Source organism: Pagrus major, chromosome 7 (genome assembly GCF_040436345.1).
Source record: "Pagrus major chromosome 7, Pma_NU_1.0".
Taxonomy (NCBI): domain Eukaryota; kingdom Metazoa; phylum Chordata; class Actinopteri; order Spariformes; family Sparidae; genus Pagrus; species Pagrus major.
The window spans coordinates 22097285-22116015 of record NC_133221.1 but is presented as its reverse complement, the minus strand read 5'-3'; the positions used below and the strand labels follow the sequence as shown (position 1 = coordinate 22116015).

Sequence of the window (18731 nt, the reverse complement as noted above, 5' to 3'; positions counted from 1 at the left end):
TGGACCGTCACATCAGGCCCCTGCTCGCCTCGGCAGCATCCCTCCTCTCAGCAGAAAGCAGCAGCATCCTTCCTCCTCCTTGAATCTGCGCAATGGCCGATGTCCCAGCGGAGTGCAACATAAAAGTGCTGTGTCGCTTTCGCCCCCTGAACCAGTCGGAGATTGTACGCGGGGACCAGTTTCTCCCCAAATTTCAAGGGGATGACTCCGTCGTCGTCGGGGTAAGTGACGGGAGGCGCTTTGTTGTGCATCCAGGCCCTTCATCAATAAATCATGAGCTCGACCCAAACCCTCTGTTTGGGTCGTGGATCGGCGGGATTGACATGATAATTGGGGCAGCACATGCAGGGATATGTCACACCTTAACCCCTGAAATCTGTCTTTGCCTTAACACGACAAAAACACAAATATATGTTATGTTGTTAAAATGCGCAAACTGGCCTGTAGCATCAGCTGACCAGGGCTGCACTGTGGAGCCTGTGAATGAAACCTATCCAGCCTGTATCAGTCACTTCTGGCCCTCTTTGATAATCCTGATTCAAAATATACATCCCTCAAAGGTAATTAATAACAGGCTTTAATGTAAACTATTTTCCATTGATATTGATGGCTCCATCCATTCATTCAGTCTGTGTGTTTCAGGTAATTAGCCTAATTAATCTGTCCTTAATGCTGCCTGAGGGGGTGGCTTCATTACTCAGCACGTGCCAGTAACACATGCAGACACATACGGTGTATAGACCTGCTGGTGCAGAGGTGAAGTCCACAGATGATCTTTGTAGTAGAGTAGATGTTGCGTTTTGGAGATATGTTGGTCCATCTGATGATGCTGCATGTCTTGTTTACTTAAGGTGCTCAAGGGTGAAAACACCCATTCTTTGCAAGTAAAACATGATCCAGACTCTTTTATTGCTACATGTTTAACAGCAGAAGATCATATATGTAAAATCTTCATATAAAACTCTTGAATCAGATTTTTGTTAGTTTTATTTTTTTAAAAATCTGATTATTTTAAGTGCCAATTTCCTGAATTTGTTGGGCAGAAATCTGTCTTCTTCACTTATTTCTAGAAAAATCTTGACTTGTTGATTTAGGAAATAAACTGACATAATCTAGGTACACTGGCAGAATTTTGTCACTTGTTTTTTTTATACAGTTGTATAGATGCAGTATTTAATTACAGACACAATATCTGTTTACTAAAATTGCGATTTTGTTGAATAGATGTCGTTCAGGCTGGTGATTTGACCTTTGCCATGTGGTTCACATTTACATTTTAAAAAACACTGACATGAATTTGAATTTCTCCCATTACAGGAAGCCAAAATAATTTCGAATTCCTCCTATGTTAAGGCCAAATTAAATGCCACAGGCTTTTAGTTTGATTTAATTAAAGGATTGCCTCCACATCAGCCTGTAAAAAATTAAAGCTGGTGCTCTCCAGAATTCTCACACCATTTTCTAAATTTTGTTGGCATTTTTGCTCGTTTGTTGCTGCTTGTTCCTCGTTAGATGTTGTTTGTCATGTGTGAGGAAGAAACATTAATAGAGAACATGAGGACTACATGGAGCGGTGAAAGGAAAGGTATAATAGGAACCACATTGGAACTTTCTCCGGCCGTAATGGAAACATCTCGACCTTTCTCTACCCTCTCAGCATGACGATGGACAGTAGAGTCAGAAAGTGATCTCTCTAATTGCTTACAGGGAAGATCAATAATCACTCACCGAGCTCATGCATCACTGACTGACCTGCTTTCTCTTGTCTCTGGCTCCATCTGTCTGTCTGTCTCTCTTTCTGTCTGACATTTTTTGTCTCATTCACTCTCTCTCTCTCTCTCTCTCTCTCTCTCTCTCTCGCTCTGTCTCTCTCTCTTGCCCTTGTCTCTCCTTTGCTCATCCATCTGCATTTTTATGTCTCTTTCTGTGCCTCCTCCCTCCCTCATCCTGGGACTGAATGTCTCTCTCTGCTAAATCACTCTGTCATGGAGGCGGTCTGCAGATGAGTCAATTTGTTAATGACATTTAATACGGCTTGTGTTCTGGCACCTCACGTTATTGTGTTGCATTGTGGCCTCTGTATCAGATGGGACGGTGACATTCAGGGGTTTAATAGGATGGTTTCTGCAGGGAGGCTTTTCAGGGCTGAGTCACTCTTCTGTGTGTCACACAAAGGTTGTTTGTCTTGTAGGAGGAGCTGATTTATTTTGAGGGACAATGTTTGAAATAAACAAAATATATTCCTGTGGATTTAATGCTTGAAGTGGTCCAAAATAAAATGCCAAACTGCTGCATGAATGCCGAATGTGACCCCGAAATGACGGCAGACAATGTATAAATCAAAAGACGGAGAAGAGTGTGTTGTTGTTGTCATGTAGTTTCTGCTGAGCTTTGCACTTTCTGTGAGCAGTGTGTGGGAGCTTCATCTTCCTGTAATGGCTGACCTACTTCCTTGTGGTGCGCACAAGTTAATCTATTAGTCTCAGTGAAATTCATTCTGAAAAATTAAAAAGACTCTAAGGTCCTTCTGTTCTCAATGTATCTTCTTAAAGAGCGTTTATTTAATCCTTTTTTTCTGAAAAGCCAAAACAAGTTCATATTCTATGCAAATGTGTGTCTACAGCCCTACCAGACAGTAAAATTTGAGCATTTATCATTCATAGGAATATGCTTTTTCACTTTCTTGCCAAGAGTTAGATGAGAAGATTGACGCAACTCACATATTTATGAGCACACAGCCTGAAGACGTTAGATAGCTAACACTGTTGACAAAGCACAAAGTTAGCTGGGCTTAGCACCTGCTTAAAGCAGAGTTCTAGTGAATGTTGTGCTTTGTAGCTTAGCAAATTGAATACATTGCTATTCTTGGAAATATGCTGATTCACTTTCTTGGAGAGCTGCTGTACAATTAACGTGAATATATCGAGCCAAGAGACCATTAGCTTAGCTTCGTACAAGGACTGGGCAGGGGAAAAAGCTAGCCTGGCTAAAGCCTTGTTTACAATGTGAGGTTGCCAGGCAACCAGCTGAGACTCCAGGAAGTAACTGGGCCTGGCCAAGAAACAGTTTAACATTTAGGCTAAGCCCTTTAAAACCTTGACTTTTAATTTTTACAGTTCAGTTGTTGCACAGATTTAACAAACAAGATTAAAATGTGTTCACTACTGAGCTTCAGAGGTGCTGGTTGGCAGATTTTGTTCCCATTGGAAAAACCAGGCTTGCTGATTCCGCCTGTTTCCAGTCTTTGTGCTAAGCTAAGCTAAGCTAAGCTAACGGTCTCCTGGCTGTATATTCATGTTTATCATACAGCAGCTCTTAATAACCCTCAGCAAGAGAGTTAATTATTATATTTCCCAAAATGCCAATGTGTTTCATTTACAAAAATAAAAGGCTGATTGCCATTTAGCAAAAACATTCCCCATGAGCCTTGGTACATTGTCAACGCCTCATGGGAGCTGTAGTTCATTAGTACTAACAAAATAATCATTCAAATTATATAATCCAGTAAAACAGTATTTATCTTGTGTATAGAAAACTCAAGCAAATAAAAGTCTGATGAGAAAACCTTCAACAAGAAAACCCACAGAGTTAGAGATGCTAACAGAAAAGTAAAAGAAGCTTATTAGGACTGACAAGCTAGCTACACATGGGGGTGCTGCAGAAAAGCTGCTAATAGCACCTTAGTGGATACACAGCTATAAAAAAAACTGTATCGGTACTGTCTTTCAAATGACTTTGTTCCCATGTTAGATATAAAGCCAGTAATGGAAAAGAGCTGTTTTTTTATTTTTTATAAACGACCTTGGTCTATTGTCTCTAGTTGCCAGGTCCTGGATGAAATATGGCTCAGAGAAGCAGGGACAAAGAAACACTGCATAGCTTTCTCACTCTCTGCTGATACCATCTTCTATTGTGTGCTTACTGATGGCAAGATAAAAGCAGCATTGAACAAACCATCCACACATGGTAGCAAATTCACCTGCATGTCTGGATTGGGATGATGTTTCTTTTTGAATATATATATATGTCATCTTGTCATGAACACATTTGTTTGTGTTAAAATTAGTTATTGCAGCTTGTTTTTTGACAACAACAATATGATGTGTTGGCCCGTAACATTAATCTGTGTTTTACTGTGAGATATGACATTTAAAGGTTTAAGAATGACACACACATTTTATATTATACAGTATCTTTCATTCTATCACGGTCAGGCATGTGCAAGATGATAAGTCAGTCAATTTAATGCGGTGAGGCACTGACCACATCACAGGGATGACGTCATTTCCCAAAGCCTTGAAAGATGACTAGCCTCTACAACAGAGATTAAAGTGCTCCTTTAATCTTGTTTTAAGGACACTATATGATTGATCTTCATTATTGTGTCTTTGTTGTTAGGCTGCTTTCCCTAGTTGAATAAAACATCTAAGATTAAATACTTAATTATTTGACTGTTCTGAGATTAAACCGAAAAATCTGATCACAATTCAGAGAGCAAAACAAACATATCTTTTATATTTTTTGTTAACTGTTTGTTGTTGTTCATTCTCTTCACAGGGGAAGTCCTTCTCCTTTGATCGGGTGTTTCCGACCAACACCACCCAGGAGCAGGTCTACAACACCTGCGCCAAGCAGATTGTCAAAGGTATGGATGATTTGACACAGTCAAAATATGTTTGATATTTACATTTGACATATTTGACATTTAAGTGTGTGTCCTGTTGTCTCATTGGTCATTCTGTTTTTCTCATAGATGTGCTGTCTGGATACAATGGCACTATCTTCGCATATGGACAAACCTCCTCCGGGAAGACTCACACCATGGAGGTCAGTGCTCCAAGCAAAAAAGAAAAACTATTTCTTTAAAGTTTCTCTTATTTGTCATTGGTTATTTTTTGTTCCATTTATCAAGCATTTTGGGGGGAGTGGGTTTTGGGTCTTTTTGACATTTTCTTAGAAGTATGAATCAATGCATTTACATTGTTTCTCAATTTATATTACTGAGATTTAATTAAGTTTCCTTCAACAATGTTTTTTATTCTTTTCTAATCGTGCTTGGTCTACATATTCAAGTCAAGTCAAATCAAAGTTGATCATACCCCAATGTCGTACCTCAAAGGGCTGTAAATAAAATTAACAAAAACATAGAACAAAGCATTAAAAACAGAATATTGGCCACATACCATACATGCAATAAAAACAGTAATAAGAAGCATGAAAAAAAACTAATTATACCTTTTATCTGTGACTTCCTGTTTCAGGGCAAGCTGCACGATCCTCACCAGATGGGTATCATTCCTCGCATCGCCGAGGACATTTTCAACCACATCTTTGCCATGGATGAAAACCTGGAATTCCACATCAAGGTACTGTGTTTGATGAGTCTTGTGTTGTGTTTCTTATGTTATGACTGTGTTGGTTTGTGTTTGGACACAACAATAAAAAACTGCACCTTTTTTTTTGTTTGTTTGATGAGAAATGTGGTTCCCAATTTTTTTTCCCTCTCCACAGGTTTCATACTTTGAAATCTACATGGATAAAATCCGTGACCTTCTGGATGGTTAGTGCTAATGAGTTCTTCCTGAATCACCTGCACCAGTATTTTGATTTGCCAAATTGTGAAATATAAATGAATGTAGCACCAGTATAACTACTGCATGGCTGTGTCACACTTTGTTTTAATACTTAAAAACACTCATCACTGGAAATTTTCTCCGTTCTTCAGTGACAAAGACCAACCTATCTGTCCATGAGGACAAGAACAGGGTGCCATATGTCAAGGTTTGTGCTTTATATGTCGTCTTTTTAGGTGAAAACTAGTATTTGTGCTGCATCAGATCCACAATATTAATTCTGTCTCTCTTTTGTTTCCTCTTGTCCCTCAGGGATGCACTGAGCGTTTTGTCTCCAGCCCCGATGAGGTTATGGACGTGATCGATGAGGGCAAATCTAACCGCCATGTTGCTGTGACCAGTGAGTCTTTATCTCAGAATACTACAGAATTATTGCACCACATGATATACAGAGGGTACATGACTAATGCAATTTAAGACAATAGGAAAACAGCCTAAAAGTAAAATGCTTACAGTGAAACATTTTTAGGCGTCCATCTTAAGAATAAAGTAAGTTCTCTTATTCCTCCTCTTCCATATCAGAGCACGAGGTCTAGTTTCCCTTCAGTGCCAGCAGTTGCACTCACTACTCGTTACTGATGCGTGATGTGACATCATGTAGCCTGTTATTGTGTCTTGTTATGTAATCTTCGTGTTATAGCCCGCTGTAATTTTCAAGCTTCATTCACTCCCATGAAAAAAAATAAGATCCTGTCAGATGGAGTCCTTTGTAATGTAACTGGCAGTGACTGACGAAGCAGAGCAACATCTCTGCCTGGAGCCATTTTCTCAATAAAATCATTCCTTGTAATAAAGAGAAACAGCCCTCGCTCTTTGCTCCCTTAATAAACTGGTTTCAGACTGCAGTGCGCTGCAGTATTCGGTATTTTATCTTTGATGGATGTTACCTTCAAAATACGAGAAATAAAAGCTCTCTGATCCATATTTCCTGCACCTTGTTTTGGCCTCCATGCTGCTGACTCACTCCTCTGTGGTCCAGTAATTATACATCCAGTAATAATAACTGAATCATGGCTCCAATGCTGCAGGTTTACAGGTCACAGTGGTGCTTTAGCTTGATTTTTAAAACATTTCATTGCAGTGTAAAAAAACAGCTAAAAATAACTGGTGACCTAATTACCAGATTGTACTACATCACATCCATGACAATGTTGCAACAGAGTAAGCATTTGTCTTACTGTCAGTGGGATTGCTCTAATGTGTGGGAGGTATACCGAAAAAAAGCAAGAAAAACAATGATCGTACCTCGCTGACGTAATTAATCACATTTCTTTTGAGCAAGTAAGACTTTTAAACTAAATCATTTTTAACAGACAGACTTCGTATTGCAGTGGAGGCGTTCAAAAGGTGAAAATACAATAAAGAAGCTCCTTAAGCAACAGGCCAGCACAGCGTATTCATTTATTTTTCTGTGGTGGAGTCTTGTGCTGACTCACCGGGCTGAAGTCGACTGAAGTGAAAAGATCAGATGAGCTCTGGGATTCAGTGCTCAACAGAAACACCGGGACTGCTGCGTTGTAATAAATCTCATCCTGTGCACGTCTCCTTTCTTCAGAGTTAATGCATTTTGTGTCTGAGTGCTCAGGATGTTTGTTCGTCATCACATCAGAGTCTCTGTGACATTTGCAAGAAATCAGTGATGAGGTTTAGCCCTTTTCATCAAAGTGATGGACAGGTGTACAGTAGACCTGTGTACATACTGATTCTAGAGGATCTATTTGACTGACACTGTCGAGTCGTCGCCCTGAATTAGAGATACATTTAAAAATCTGTTACAGTGCTAGAAACCAGTGTTGTATTAAGTATCAAATACTCATAGTTAAGTAAAAGTAAAGATATGGTGTTAAAATATGGCTTTTGCAAGAGTAAAAGTCACCCATACAAACAGTACTTGAGTAGAAGTCTTAAAGTATCTGATATATAAATGTACCTAAGTGTCAAAAGTACAAGTAAAAGTAAAATATACATGCATTTGCATGTATGTACCATATACTGTATACTATGTTTTGACTGATTATCTGCTGTGACTATTATTGGACCTGATATTCAGCATTTTTCTGATTAGAAACGTTGTTTTCCCTGTAAAAACATATCTCATTTGTTGATTTTGTTATTATTATTAATCACTAACACCACAGAAATCAACACAGAGTATCGTGGAGTCAATTCAACTACAGATTAACCAAATACTATTTATGTAGTGTATTTCATCCATCATGTCACATCAGTAGGACATTTTGAGCTGCAGCGGCAGACATTTAATGGCCCGTACATTAACAGTCCTGCTTCTCAGCGCGAGTCTTTAATCACTTTAAACCGAACCACTGCAGCTTCCTGATGGTGATAATCTGAGGCAGCGAGGTGAATCACAGGTCAGAGTGATGCTCACATTTTAAATGGAGCATATCGAATACATCAACTGAGATGAAATGTAAAAAATCACCTTTATCACCAGAAAGTTAGTGTTCTTTCAGATTAAAGACCACCAAAAAATAACAGCTTAATCTCATTTATCATTGTTTTCCAGTGCTGTTCAAAATGTGTGTAAATCAGTAATACTTGTGAACAGGAATATAACAGGCCCCTCTATGCGCAATTATGAGTTGAGAAGGACGAAGATGCTGAATCTTCATGATTCTTCATGTATATATGCTAATAGATCTGATGAAAGACTGTATGCACCTTCTGGCTATCCAGTCCAAGACTTAATTACAGAATGTGAAGTCCGCTCCAAAGCTTTTTGTGCCTTATGTAAGGTAGACAAAACTGCAATGTTTATTACTACTAATAATAGATGTTTTTGTTCAGCAGAGTATCTATGTAATGATTTTTCTATGCAGACGCAGGCACTTACTCAGCTACAGAGCGCTATTGCCTGTGAGAATTGGCCATTGTGTGTCTGTGAAGATGAGAACTCAGACTGCTATAAAAGAACATTGGTGTAATAAATCATCCATTGATTGAGCTGATCTATGAGAAGGCCAGCAAAAAATACTGTCCGACCCTTCTCATACTCTTTACACTGAGCTACAACTCGTGCTCTGGCAGAAGTCCCTTGGTGCATGCAAGACCGCTATAAATATTCATTTTTGCCCGTGTGTGAAGACTTAAAGTCGACAGCCATAAATAGACAGTATGAACCAGAGGATTGTGTGGGCTTGTTTCTCAGAGGTTTGATGTGCTCGTGAGGGAGATGATAGAGGTGTTGCATGTCGATTGGGTGCTAAGACAAATCTTTTCATGGTGACAAATTAAACAGATCTAGAAATCATACAAAATGTTTTAACAGTAACACTATGAGAAGTCAAATCCGACAATAATCTAGCTTTGGAAATGGACTGATGGATGGCAGCACAGTCTTCTCTGTTTCCTGGTTGATGCCTGCTGACTCACGGTGCTGCAGAGCGGTGTGCTGATAGCAGACTAATGGGCCGACACTCTGCAGACACCGAGCTGATATCATCTGCAGAGAAACCTGAACTCACCGTCTGTGAGGAGGTCCGATGAAGAGAGACATTTAGAGAAGTGCTGTTTGTTATCTCCACTCTGTAAAATGATGATATCAGAGTTCAAATCCACAGATAAATAACCTCAAATTAATCTTCACGAGATAAAAGAAAGGCATGTAAATAATAGTTTGTGTGTTTTGTAAAATGAGTGTGTCATTTTTAAATTTTATAGTTATTTTTGTTTTTATTGTGATTTCTGTTTTTAAAGTAATTTGAAAGAAATGAAAAAATATTTTTGATGGTCCTTAAAGGCTAAAGTATGACTCGATGAATCAAAACAAAACACAATACAATATAAACTACTTTTAACAGCAATTTAAGAAATGTGTATCTGTAAAGTTGTAAGACTGTAGGAAACCTCTTTTTCTATTTGTCTCCCTAACTGATGTGTTGCGCCTGTCTTTGTGCAGACATGAACGAGCACAGCTCTCGCAGCCACAGCATCTTCCTGATCAACATCAAGCAGGAGCATGTGGAGACCGAGCAGAAACTTTGTGGAAAACTCTACCTGGTGGATCTGGCTGGCAGTGAGAAGGTAGGAGACACTGAGGGAAAGATCGTTAATAAATCACCAGCTTCCAACCTGCAAATACGCTGCTTGACGTGACCTCAGGTTAACTGTTTCTTTGTATTTCCTCAGCCGTTCGTCTCTCATGTCTGACTTCACTCGCCCTGTCTCTCTTTATTCCAGGTCAGTAAGACTGGAGCTGCAGGATCCGTCCTGGATGAGGCTAAAAACATCAACAAGTCTCTTTCTGCTCTGGGAAATGTCATCTCTGCCTTGGCTGAGGGCACGGTGAGCCATTTTCGCCGTACTTCCCTTATAGAGTAACAACTTAGCCTGTGTGCCTTAAGATTGATAGTAAAATACATCAGGAGAAATATAGACCTGGATTAAAGGTGCAGTGTGTAAGAATTTTAGTTGAAAACATTAAAAAAAAAAAAGATTAAATAGCAGTTTTGACATAATGAGATCTATGTGATGTGTTGCAAAGATCTACTGAAATTAGCGATTTCAAGGACCTTTGGACCAGGACAGGACAGGGCGGGGCGGGGCTAACCGTCCTGGTCCAAAGGTCCTTATGCTAGTGCTGTGAACACAGACGCTCCCCTGGTGCACAGCTATCTGAGCTAACTAGCTAATGGTAGCTACAGTTATTAGCAGTTATGCTGCCCCCTGTTTGTTTTGAGTATGAATTCAACAGGAATCCATTTCTTACATATTGCACCTTTAAAGTAAAATAGATCAGCAAAATAGATTGAGATATTTACAAGTAACAAGTAACCTTCCTCTCCCATTTCTTACACTGTTGTAATGTAATGTAATAGCTTTTTGTCCTTCCTGTCTACTTGTTAATAAGGTGCATCCGTCCCAGAAGCCGCACCCTTCTTTCCTTTCTGCCAACTCAGATGCCAAAACTTTCCCTGCCATTTATAAGATTAGTTGGATGCGGCACAATCAATCTGTTACTTTTGACAGCAGTTTTGCATTTTGTAAAATTCCAAAATCGAGAAATTGAGAGGGATGAGAGACTGTACGTTTTTGCAGAATATAACCGTCTGATGAATCAGTGCAGAATTACAAAACCAGGTCTACATGAATTTCTTTCATTCTTTTGGGTCCAAATTGTATCTTGATCTTGATCTTTTTTCTCTCTCCTCTGTTTTCCTTTTTAATCTCACTCCTTTCTTCTCTCCTCTCTACTTTCTGTATCTTCTCTCATCATCTTTCCTCCCTCCCCCTCCTCCTCTCTCTCCTCCTGCAGAAAAGTCACGTGCCGTACCGTGACAGCAAAATGACCCGCATCCTGCAGGACTCCCTTGGTGGGAACTGTCGCACCACAATGTTCATCTGCTGCTCTCCCTCCAGCTACAATGACGCAGAGACCAAGTCAACTCTGATGTTTGGACAACGGTAGAGAAATCCGTGGATACAGTCAATGCATCTTTGTAAAGGAATTATCACAGTATTTGTGTGACAGGGGAAATCGGTTACTTAGTTTATTCACATGCTGCCATGACCTAAACCGAACACTTTCCCCCCCAAAAGGAACGCAATGACTTGATTATATTGTACTCATTAAATATTTATTTTGAGAATATAATGTTCTTTGACTAGAAAGGTATTAATCTCTTTTGAGCCAGAAGGTTGGAGGAATATCTCAGGCATGGAGCTGAACTTTGTGCAAATAATCTACTCTAAATGTTAACAAAACATATTTCTCATACAAATATTTCTCTGTGTCCGTCCTCTGTCACAGTGCCAAGACCATCAGGAACTCCGCCTCTGTCAACCTGGAGCTGACGGCCGAGCAGTGGAAGAGGAAGTACGAGAAGGAGAAGGAGAAGAACAAGACTATGAAGGACACCATCCAGAAGCTGGAGGCTGAGCTCAACCGCTGGAGAAACGGTGAGACTGAATAACTTCAACTATTCTGTGCTGATGTCAAACAATACTGCATTATTCTCATGTGTTTGTTTATCCATCCTCCTTTCATCAGGAGAGGACGTGCCCGAGACCGAGCGCACCACGTCCGATGTGGTGACCCGTATCGAGTCTGTGGAGGAGCGCCCCATTTTGGACAATGACACCTCCTCCATTGTGGTCCGCATTTCCGAGGAGGAGCGTCAGAAGTACGAGGAGGAGATCCGCAAGCTGTACAAGCAGCTGGATGACAAGGTCCAAACACAAAAATACAAAGATACAGATTACAACAGACACTTTTCATTAGTTTTCTATTTTAGCTGTACTTGAATTCCACCTGTGGATGGTGTAAATGCAGATGTCATTTTTATATTCAAAGAGATATACAGACATTTTTTGTGTCCTTTTAATTTGTGTTTACACTGAGATCCAATTACAGATATATACATGGAAAACAATTATGGACAAACGAGATTAAGCCTAAAAAGTGCCTGTGTCACATATTTTCATACACACATTTGTTTGATTGAGTCTGGATGGAAGTGCGGCTTGTACTCATGATAATATCATGTTTATACAGGATGATGAGATCAACCTGCAGTGCCAGTTAGTGGAGAAACTGAAGCAGCAGATGCTGGACCAGGATGAGGTACACACATACACAAACACACACTGTATGCACACACAATACTACGATGGAGGGGATCTTTACACTTTCCAAACTGAAGCTTAAAAACAATTATCCATTAAAGATCTGAGGACTGGACAACATACAGGTCCTCATCCGTCTCCTCCCTCACTTTTCTCTCCAGCTCCTGGCCTCATCCAAAGGTGATGGAGACAAGGTCCAGGCTGAACTCGGCAGGCTGCAGGTGGAGAGCGACTGCGCCAAGGCCGAGGTGAAGGAGGTGCTGCAGGCTCTGGAGGAGCTGGCCATCAACTACGACCAGAAGAGCCAGGAGGTGGAGGAGAAAGGGCTGCAGAACCAGCTGCTGGCTGACCAGCTGTCCCAGAAAATGGTACGCTTTCAGAGAAATACTGTGAATGTGTGATTGACAGAAAGAGAGATAAATTCAGTGACAGGAGGAGGAACAGAAGGACACGCTTGCTTGCTCACTGCACTACAGAGACAAGCACCTGCTATAGGAGAGCAGCCTCCAATGGAAAATACTGCTGGAAGAAAAGCTTATTGCCTCTGCCAAGTGGGTTTTTTAGTCCCATAATGTTCATCGTGGTACATAAACATTTGAATGACTGGATAAAAAACTTGAATTTTGTGATTCAATACTGTTTCCTTGTAGTTGGATGTCAATTTCTTCTCCTTGTGGCCAAATTTAAACCGCCATAATACTTGCAAGCATTGTGCAATCACATTTAAATGACAGGTGCACACAGCTCTTCACAGCAATCCTGCAGAATTTGATGGCATTTCACCCACAGGTGGGGCTAGCAACCTGATCATTTTAAATGGCGATAACTCAGTGATCATGAGTCTGATTAGATTAAATCTTGCACAGTTCATCTTTGAATAAAGCTCTAATGACCCTGGACCAGATTTATATATTCTATTTAAATACTTAAAATATGTGTGGATCTGTGTTTTCTGGTTCAGTGATCCTTACTACATCTCTTTTCCTGTCTTTTTCTCTGTAACAGGCCAGTCTGATGGAGCTTGAGGCGGAGCTGTCTCGTATGCAGGAAGTGAGCGGTCAGCAGAGGAAACGCATCGCTGACGTCCTCAACGGTCTGATGAGGGACCTCAGCGAGTTCAGCACCATCGTGGGCAACGGGGAGATCAAGCTGGTGAGTTGGATCACAGTGGAAAAAGACTGTAGTTGCAACAGATAATAAAGTGAGTGGTCTTATTGAGTCTCCTGTTCTGTCCTCAGCCGGTGGAGATTAGCGGTGCGATCGAGGAGGAGTTCACCGTGGCTCGCCTCTACATCAGCAAGATCAAGTCGGAGGTGAAGAGCATGGTGAAGCGCTGCCGCCAGCTGGAGAACATGCAGCTGGAGTGCCACCGCAAGATGGAGGAGACCGGGAGGGAGCTCTCCTCCTGCCAGCTCCTCATCTCTCAGGTGAGGGTCGAGGGACAGGGAGGGGAAGAGATTTAGTGTTGTAGTTTGTCATTGCTGGGTTTTTATGTTGTTTTTTTAATATCTTGTGTGTGCATTTGTGTTGATACAGCATGAGGCTAAGATCCGCTCTCTGACGGAGTACATGCAGAGCGTGGAGCAGAAGAAGAGGCTGCTGGAGGAGAGCCACGATTCTCTGAGCGAGGAACTGGCCAAGCTGCAAGACCAGGGTAACATGAACGCACAAAAAAAAAAAATTTTCAGGAATTTGCCTGAAGATTTAAGGTTGTAATTCTCTCGTGAATGCTTTCTTTGTTTTTCAGATAACTCTGTGCAGGAGGAGAAGGAGGCAGAGAAGGGTGAAACTGAGGAGGGTAATGTGAAGGTAAGAAACAACCTGAGTATATTTGTTGAAATTCTGACATGTGCATCCTTTCATCCCAGAATAGGATACAAGTAAAGTACTTTTTGTTCAGATTTGACTCGTGTGACATATCATGACTTCCGTTGCTCCAGAGAATCATCTCAAACACATGATGTGCCTTTTTTGATTTAACTGACTTTACAGTTTTCAGTGCTGGAGCCAGCATCTCTGAAGAGATATTTGCTCTTTTCATTTCCAGAAGATTCGCCAGCAGGGGGAGTCTCACCGTGGCCTCCATCACAAGCAGCTGGCCCGCCTCCGGGATGAGATCAATGAGAAGCAGAGGATCATTGATGAGCTCACTGAGTGCGTGGCCATGTTAATTAGTTCTTTCTATTTACACAAACATACTGCAGATGTCATCATTTCTTCTTACAAATCATTATATGCTGTCATTATTATTGACAGTATTACATACATCTTTGAATACTGCATGCATAGTTTAGCATTTTTTATTTGTGAAATAAACAGGTTTGCTTTATATTTATTTAATCTTACCTTTCAAACATTCGTGTTATTGTGTCACCCCTGCAGTCGTAACTCCAAGCTGGAGCTGGAGCTGGCTCAAGTTCGTGCTGACTTTGAACGCCTGAAGAGTCAGGACAGCTCCAAGAGCGAGCGCCTGGAGGAGCTCTCGTAAGTGTTGGAGACGTCCATTTTCTCACACTTCACTACTCCATGTTGATTTAAAACATTTCTGAATGTCGAGTACTGAATGTGTGGGAAGTAGATTACATTTGCTACAGCAGATGGTAGCAGTCAGCAGTTGATGCTGCTGCTGATTATTGATAAAGTTCAGTTCCCTTCTCTTAAAGGTGCACTATCTACTTTTGGAAATTATCATTCCTTGATTTTCACGACTGAATAAATAAACAGACTGTCATCACAGGACAACACAGTTTCACACTGTTTTGCTTTGTTTATATTTGCAGGACACTTCTAAGAAGCCACCTTTCTAGCTTCAATCAGCATTCTGGGGACCTGATATCCCTCTGACAGCTTATTTATTTAGTTTATGAAATACTGTATATCAAACAGTTTATATTATTATAAAGAGTTTATATTATTACCGCATTAATCCTTATTAACATTGTAAATGTTTCTGAGGTTGAAATTCTTTCTCAAAGCCACATAGTGCACCATTAAATTCCAGCAGAGGGCACTCTAAACAACACATAGATATGTAGTGTTTTTATCATTTTATGGTTTTAGTATTTATACTTTATATATGTTATTTATTTATTCTATTTTGTTTTTTCAACTTATATCAATTTCTATTTGTAGTATTTAATGATTCAATTTTTATTGTTGCTTGTATTATCTTACTTTTATATTTTATTATTAACTACCCATCTTTTATTGCTTGTCTTATTCTATTAACCTTTGTGGGGCTGAGGGGTCTCTTTTGAATCCATGTTTATTTTTCTAACTTCCTGCACTTGTCAATCACATTTACAGTATTGAATTGCATTTTTTTTATTTGTCTGCAAGGTGTTTTATAAATAAAGTTTGATTGATTGACTGACTGAAGTAGCCTACACAGAAATATGGCCTTATTTGTAACAAAGATTTTGCTTTACCCGTCAGATTCCTGCATGAGCGCCACGAGCAGACTAAACAGGACTTGAAGGGTCTGGAGGAGACTGTCGTGAGTATAATACACAACACTCAATGTCCACCTCTGTCCCCTCTGAAACATCATCCCCTGCTGTGTCTCTCTGCTCTCCTTCCTTCTGTATAACCTCTTTGTTACACCACAGTGTCCAGAGTTGTCTTCTTAACCTCCTCTCCATCTGTGTGTCCTCCAGGCCCGCGAACTCCAGACCCTCCACAACCTGCGCAAGCTGTTCGTTCAAGACCTCACGTCGCGGGTTAAAAAAGTAAGCAGCTCAAAGACGATGACAGAAGGCAGTAACTTAGGAAATTTGTTTTTTTTTTTAATCATGCTAAGGCGGTATTAAGAATTCTGTGACCTGAATACCACCTGATAACACCAACAACATCCTGCATCCCTCTAATCCGCTTCACTTTTTGATATCATGGATACAACACAAGAACTTTTACACTTTTTGTGAGGACCAGGAGATTAAAGAGCAGACAGGATGCTCTGACAATGATAACAACTCTACATGTTTTTGGCCTAAAATGTTTGGCACATTTTATTGTATCTATAGTGTATTGACAACTGAGAGGTGTAAGGTTGTTCCACAATGGAAGGTCTTCTCATGGTAATCGCTTTTGTCAGCCCCCATCAGATGTTACCTCACTTTTCTGCCACTTGACAATAGAAAACATCCTCTCCTAGTTTTCTTTGTGTTTATTGTCTCATCTTCCTGCTTCCTCGTCCTCTCTGCAGAGTTCCGAAATGGAACCTGATGATAGCGGGGGGTCTTGCACCCAGAAGCAGAAGATTTCCTTTCTTGAGAATAACCTGGACCAACTTACAAAGGTTCACAAACAGGTAAGAAACACACACAATGGAAGAGAGGAACTGTCACCTTTAGTGACTTAAACACAGTCTGTAGTTTTGGGTAGTTTCATTCCAAGAGATACAGCCATTTTGTGAAGTAATTTCCTAGCCACGTGCACAACGTTGCATATCTTCTGCCATTTTAAACACACTTTAAGTAATTACAGCAAGCTTGAAGCCTACAATCTTTTTGTGACAAAATAAATTATTCAGTTTTTGGCCCTAGATGTCATTTTCTTTGTGACCTGTGGAAGTGAAGAGCAATTTGGAAGTGACTAATAAATTATATTGTGTCATATACTGTAATTATGTGTTTTTTGGATTATTATTCCCGTTAGATTAGTTAACATTCAACTGAAGTGTCGTTGTTTACTTGGCTACACATTCTCCCTCTTCTCTCTGTTTTCTCTCTTCCATGAACATCCCATTTTTCTCCACTGTGTCATCCCTCTCTCCCTGCCCCTCCAGCTGGTTCGTGACAATGCAGATCTGCGTTGTGAGCTTCCAAAGTTGGAGAAACGTCTTAGGTCTACTGCTGAGAGAGTTAAGGCCCTGGAGACTGCACTGAGGGATGCCAAGGAGGGTGCCATGATGGACCGTCGGCGCTACCAGCAGGAGGTCGACCGCATCAAGGACGCAATGAGGGCAAAGAGCGCATTGAGGCGCCCCCATGCAGCACAGATCGGTACTATGGAAATTCTCTTAAGCGAAATGTCTGAAACGCACGCCATTTTGAACTGACTTGATTTTATTTAACAGTAACTGCAGTAACAGTGACCCAGTTTCATAACAGTTGGACACTAAACCTGACATTGCTTTATCATCCCGACAGCCAAGCCAGTGAGACCGAAGCAGCTGCCCGTCTGCTCTCCCACCAACCCGTTCTACACTTACATCCGTGCCACTGAACACGCCAACACCTACAGCAACGCCCTCTTCCAGAGCAACGTGACACAGCCCAACCCCGCCAACTGCAACCCCAACTCCGTCCAGAGCAACACGTGAGTTAAAATCCTTACTTCCACTTTATCCAGCCAGTCAATGCAAGGTCAAAAGTCAGATTTGTCCATAATTACATTTTTGAGGCCAGGAAGAGTCTGAATTGTTTTGCCACTGTGTTCCTTTCTTCACTGTCCACCTCTAGATTTTCAAATTACAGGATGACTCTACATCACTTGTAAAGTCACATACTGCACTTGTATCTGACTGTGCTTGTTTTCCTGTTTGGTGTTAACAGAGTTTCCACAGCATTGGGTTACAGAGCAGGCAGATATAATGGAGACATACTGGAGTCCTTCCCACTCAACATTGACAACGGTGAGTACAAAAGCACACAGCTGTCTGTGTACAAACTGTTGTTCACATATGTATATGTGCATACAAATGTTGATGTTTATTGTGAAGAGCCCAGTGTCCCTTGTTTTATATCGATGCATGAAATCAAACTGCTTTGTTTCCAACAGGTAACAGCATCAGTGAAACGAGAGACATCAATGACAACAGGTGAGGATAACAATAGGATAACAGTAAACTGAAAGTGTAACTAACTTAAGACTTGATTAGAATAAATCTTTATTAATGAAATGAAATGAAACAGTATTATTTAGTTCTGTAACTTAAAGTTCGGACTGAATACATTTGTGCCAGAGCCTTTGAATTTAGATGAAATGAAAACTCAAAGTTCTTGTCAGTTTGATCTCCCACACTTGATGGCACTGTTTTAAAAGTAGTCCAGTCGAAGTGACGCAAAGCACATGATTTTGATCGTTGTGTACTGAGTGTTGTGTTTGTGTGTCTGCATTAACAGGAGTGAGGTTCACTGTGGCAGCGAGGTGGATGATTCAAACAGGCACTACATCATTCAGCAGGAGACCGCTGCGAGTTAATGCCATGGTAAATTAACAAAGTACACTGAGTCACACACACACGCACCTTAAAGTCTTATTTTACAATGCAATAGCTTAGACTGTACAATTGGTATTGCACATTAACTACAAAGCATCTGCATTTTGATTTACTGGATTTATTTAGCTGCATTTTCTAAACCAGATCCTTTTAGATGGATTTCTGTCCTTCAGTTTGTGTCAGTACGTTATAAAAATCAACTGACATGATCTGAACCTTAAGATGGGTCATCCATCACTAAACAACTATGCTTACTGTATGTTTTCGATGTCAAAGTTTAATTAGTGTTG

The 18731-nt window shown here is 40.5% G+C and overlaps 1 protein-coding gene across 2 annotated transcripts; it reads left to right on the top strand.

Annotated features, from left to right (window-relative positions):
• Positions 1 to 92: 92 nt before the first annotated feature.
• Positions 93 to 18422, top strand: kif5aa (kinesin family member 5A, a). Of its 2 annotated transcripts, none has more exons than XM_073470467.1 (28): positions 93 to 221; positions 4558 to 4645; positions 4754 to 4827; positions 5262 to 5366; positions 5512 to 5560; positions 5726 to 5781; positions 5886 to 5973; positions 9553 to 9677; positions 9834 to 9938; positions 10909 to 11057; positions 11404 to 11552; positions 11644 to 11822; positions 12148 to 12216; positions 12380 to 12586; positions 13224 to 13370; positions 13457 to 13645; positions 13755 to 13872; positions 13966 to 14021; positions 14269 to 14372; positions 14601 to 14702; positions 15654 to 15714; positions 15875 to 15946; positions 16423 to 16527; positions 17005 to 17221; positions 17369 to 17537; positions 17774 to 17853; positions 18000 to 18039; positions 18344 to 18422. In XM_073470467.1, the coding sequence occupies exons 1-28, from the start codon at positions 93 to 95 to the stop codon at positions 18420 to 18422; spliced, it is 3111 nt and encodes a 1036-aa protein (XP_073326568.1). The 2 variants fall into 2 exon arrangements, with proteins under 2 accessions (XP_073326568.1, XP_073326567.1); XM_073470466.1 differs by having other exon boundaries at positions 13966 to 14027; positions 14266 to 14372.
• Positions 18423 to 18731: the final 309 nt, after the last annotated feature.

Bases quoted from the DNA above. Each gene is read 5' to 3' on its own strand.
- kif5aa (XM_073470466.1), top strand. From the start codon at position 93: ATGGCCGATGTCCCAGCGGAGTGCAACATAAAAGTGCTGTGTCGCTTT. The intron at 4,828-5,261 runs GTCAGTGCTCCA...TTCCTGTTTCAG, and splicing joins GGAAGACTCACACCATGGAG to GGCAAGCTGCACGATCCTCA. The intron at 14,373-14,600 runs GTGCGTGGCCAT...TCACCCCTGCAG, and splicing joins ATCATTGATGAGCTCACTGA to TCGTAACTCCAAGCTGGAGC.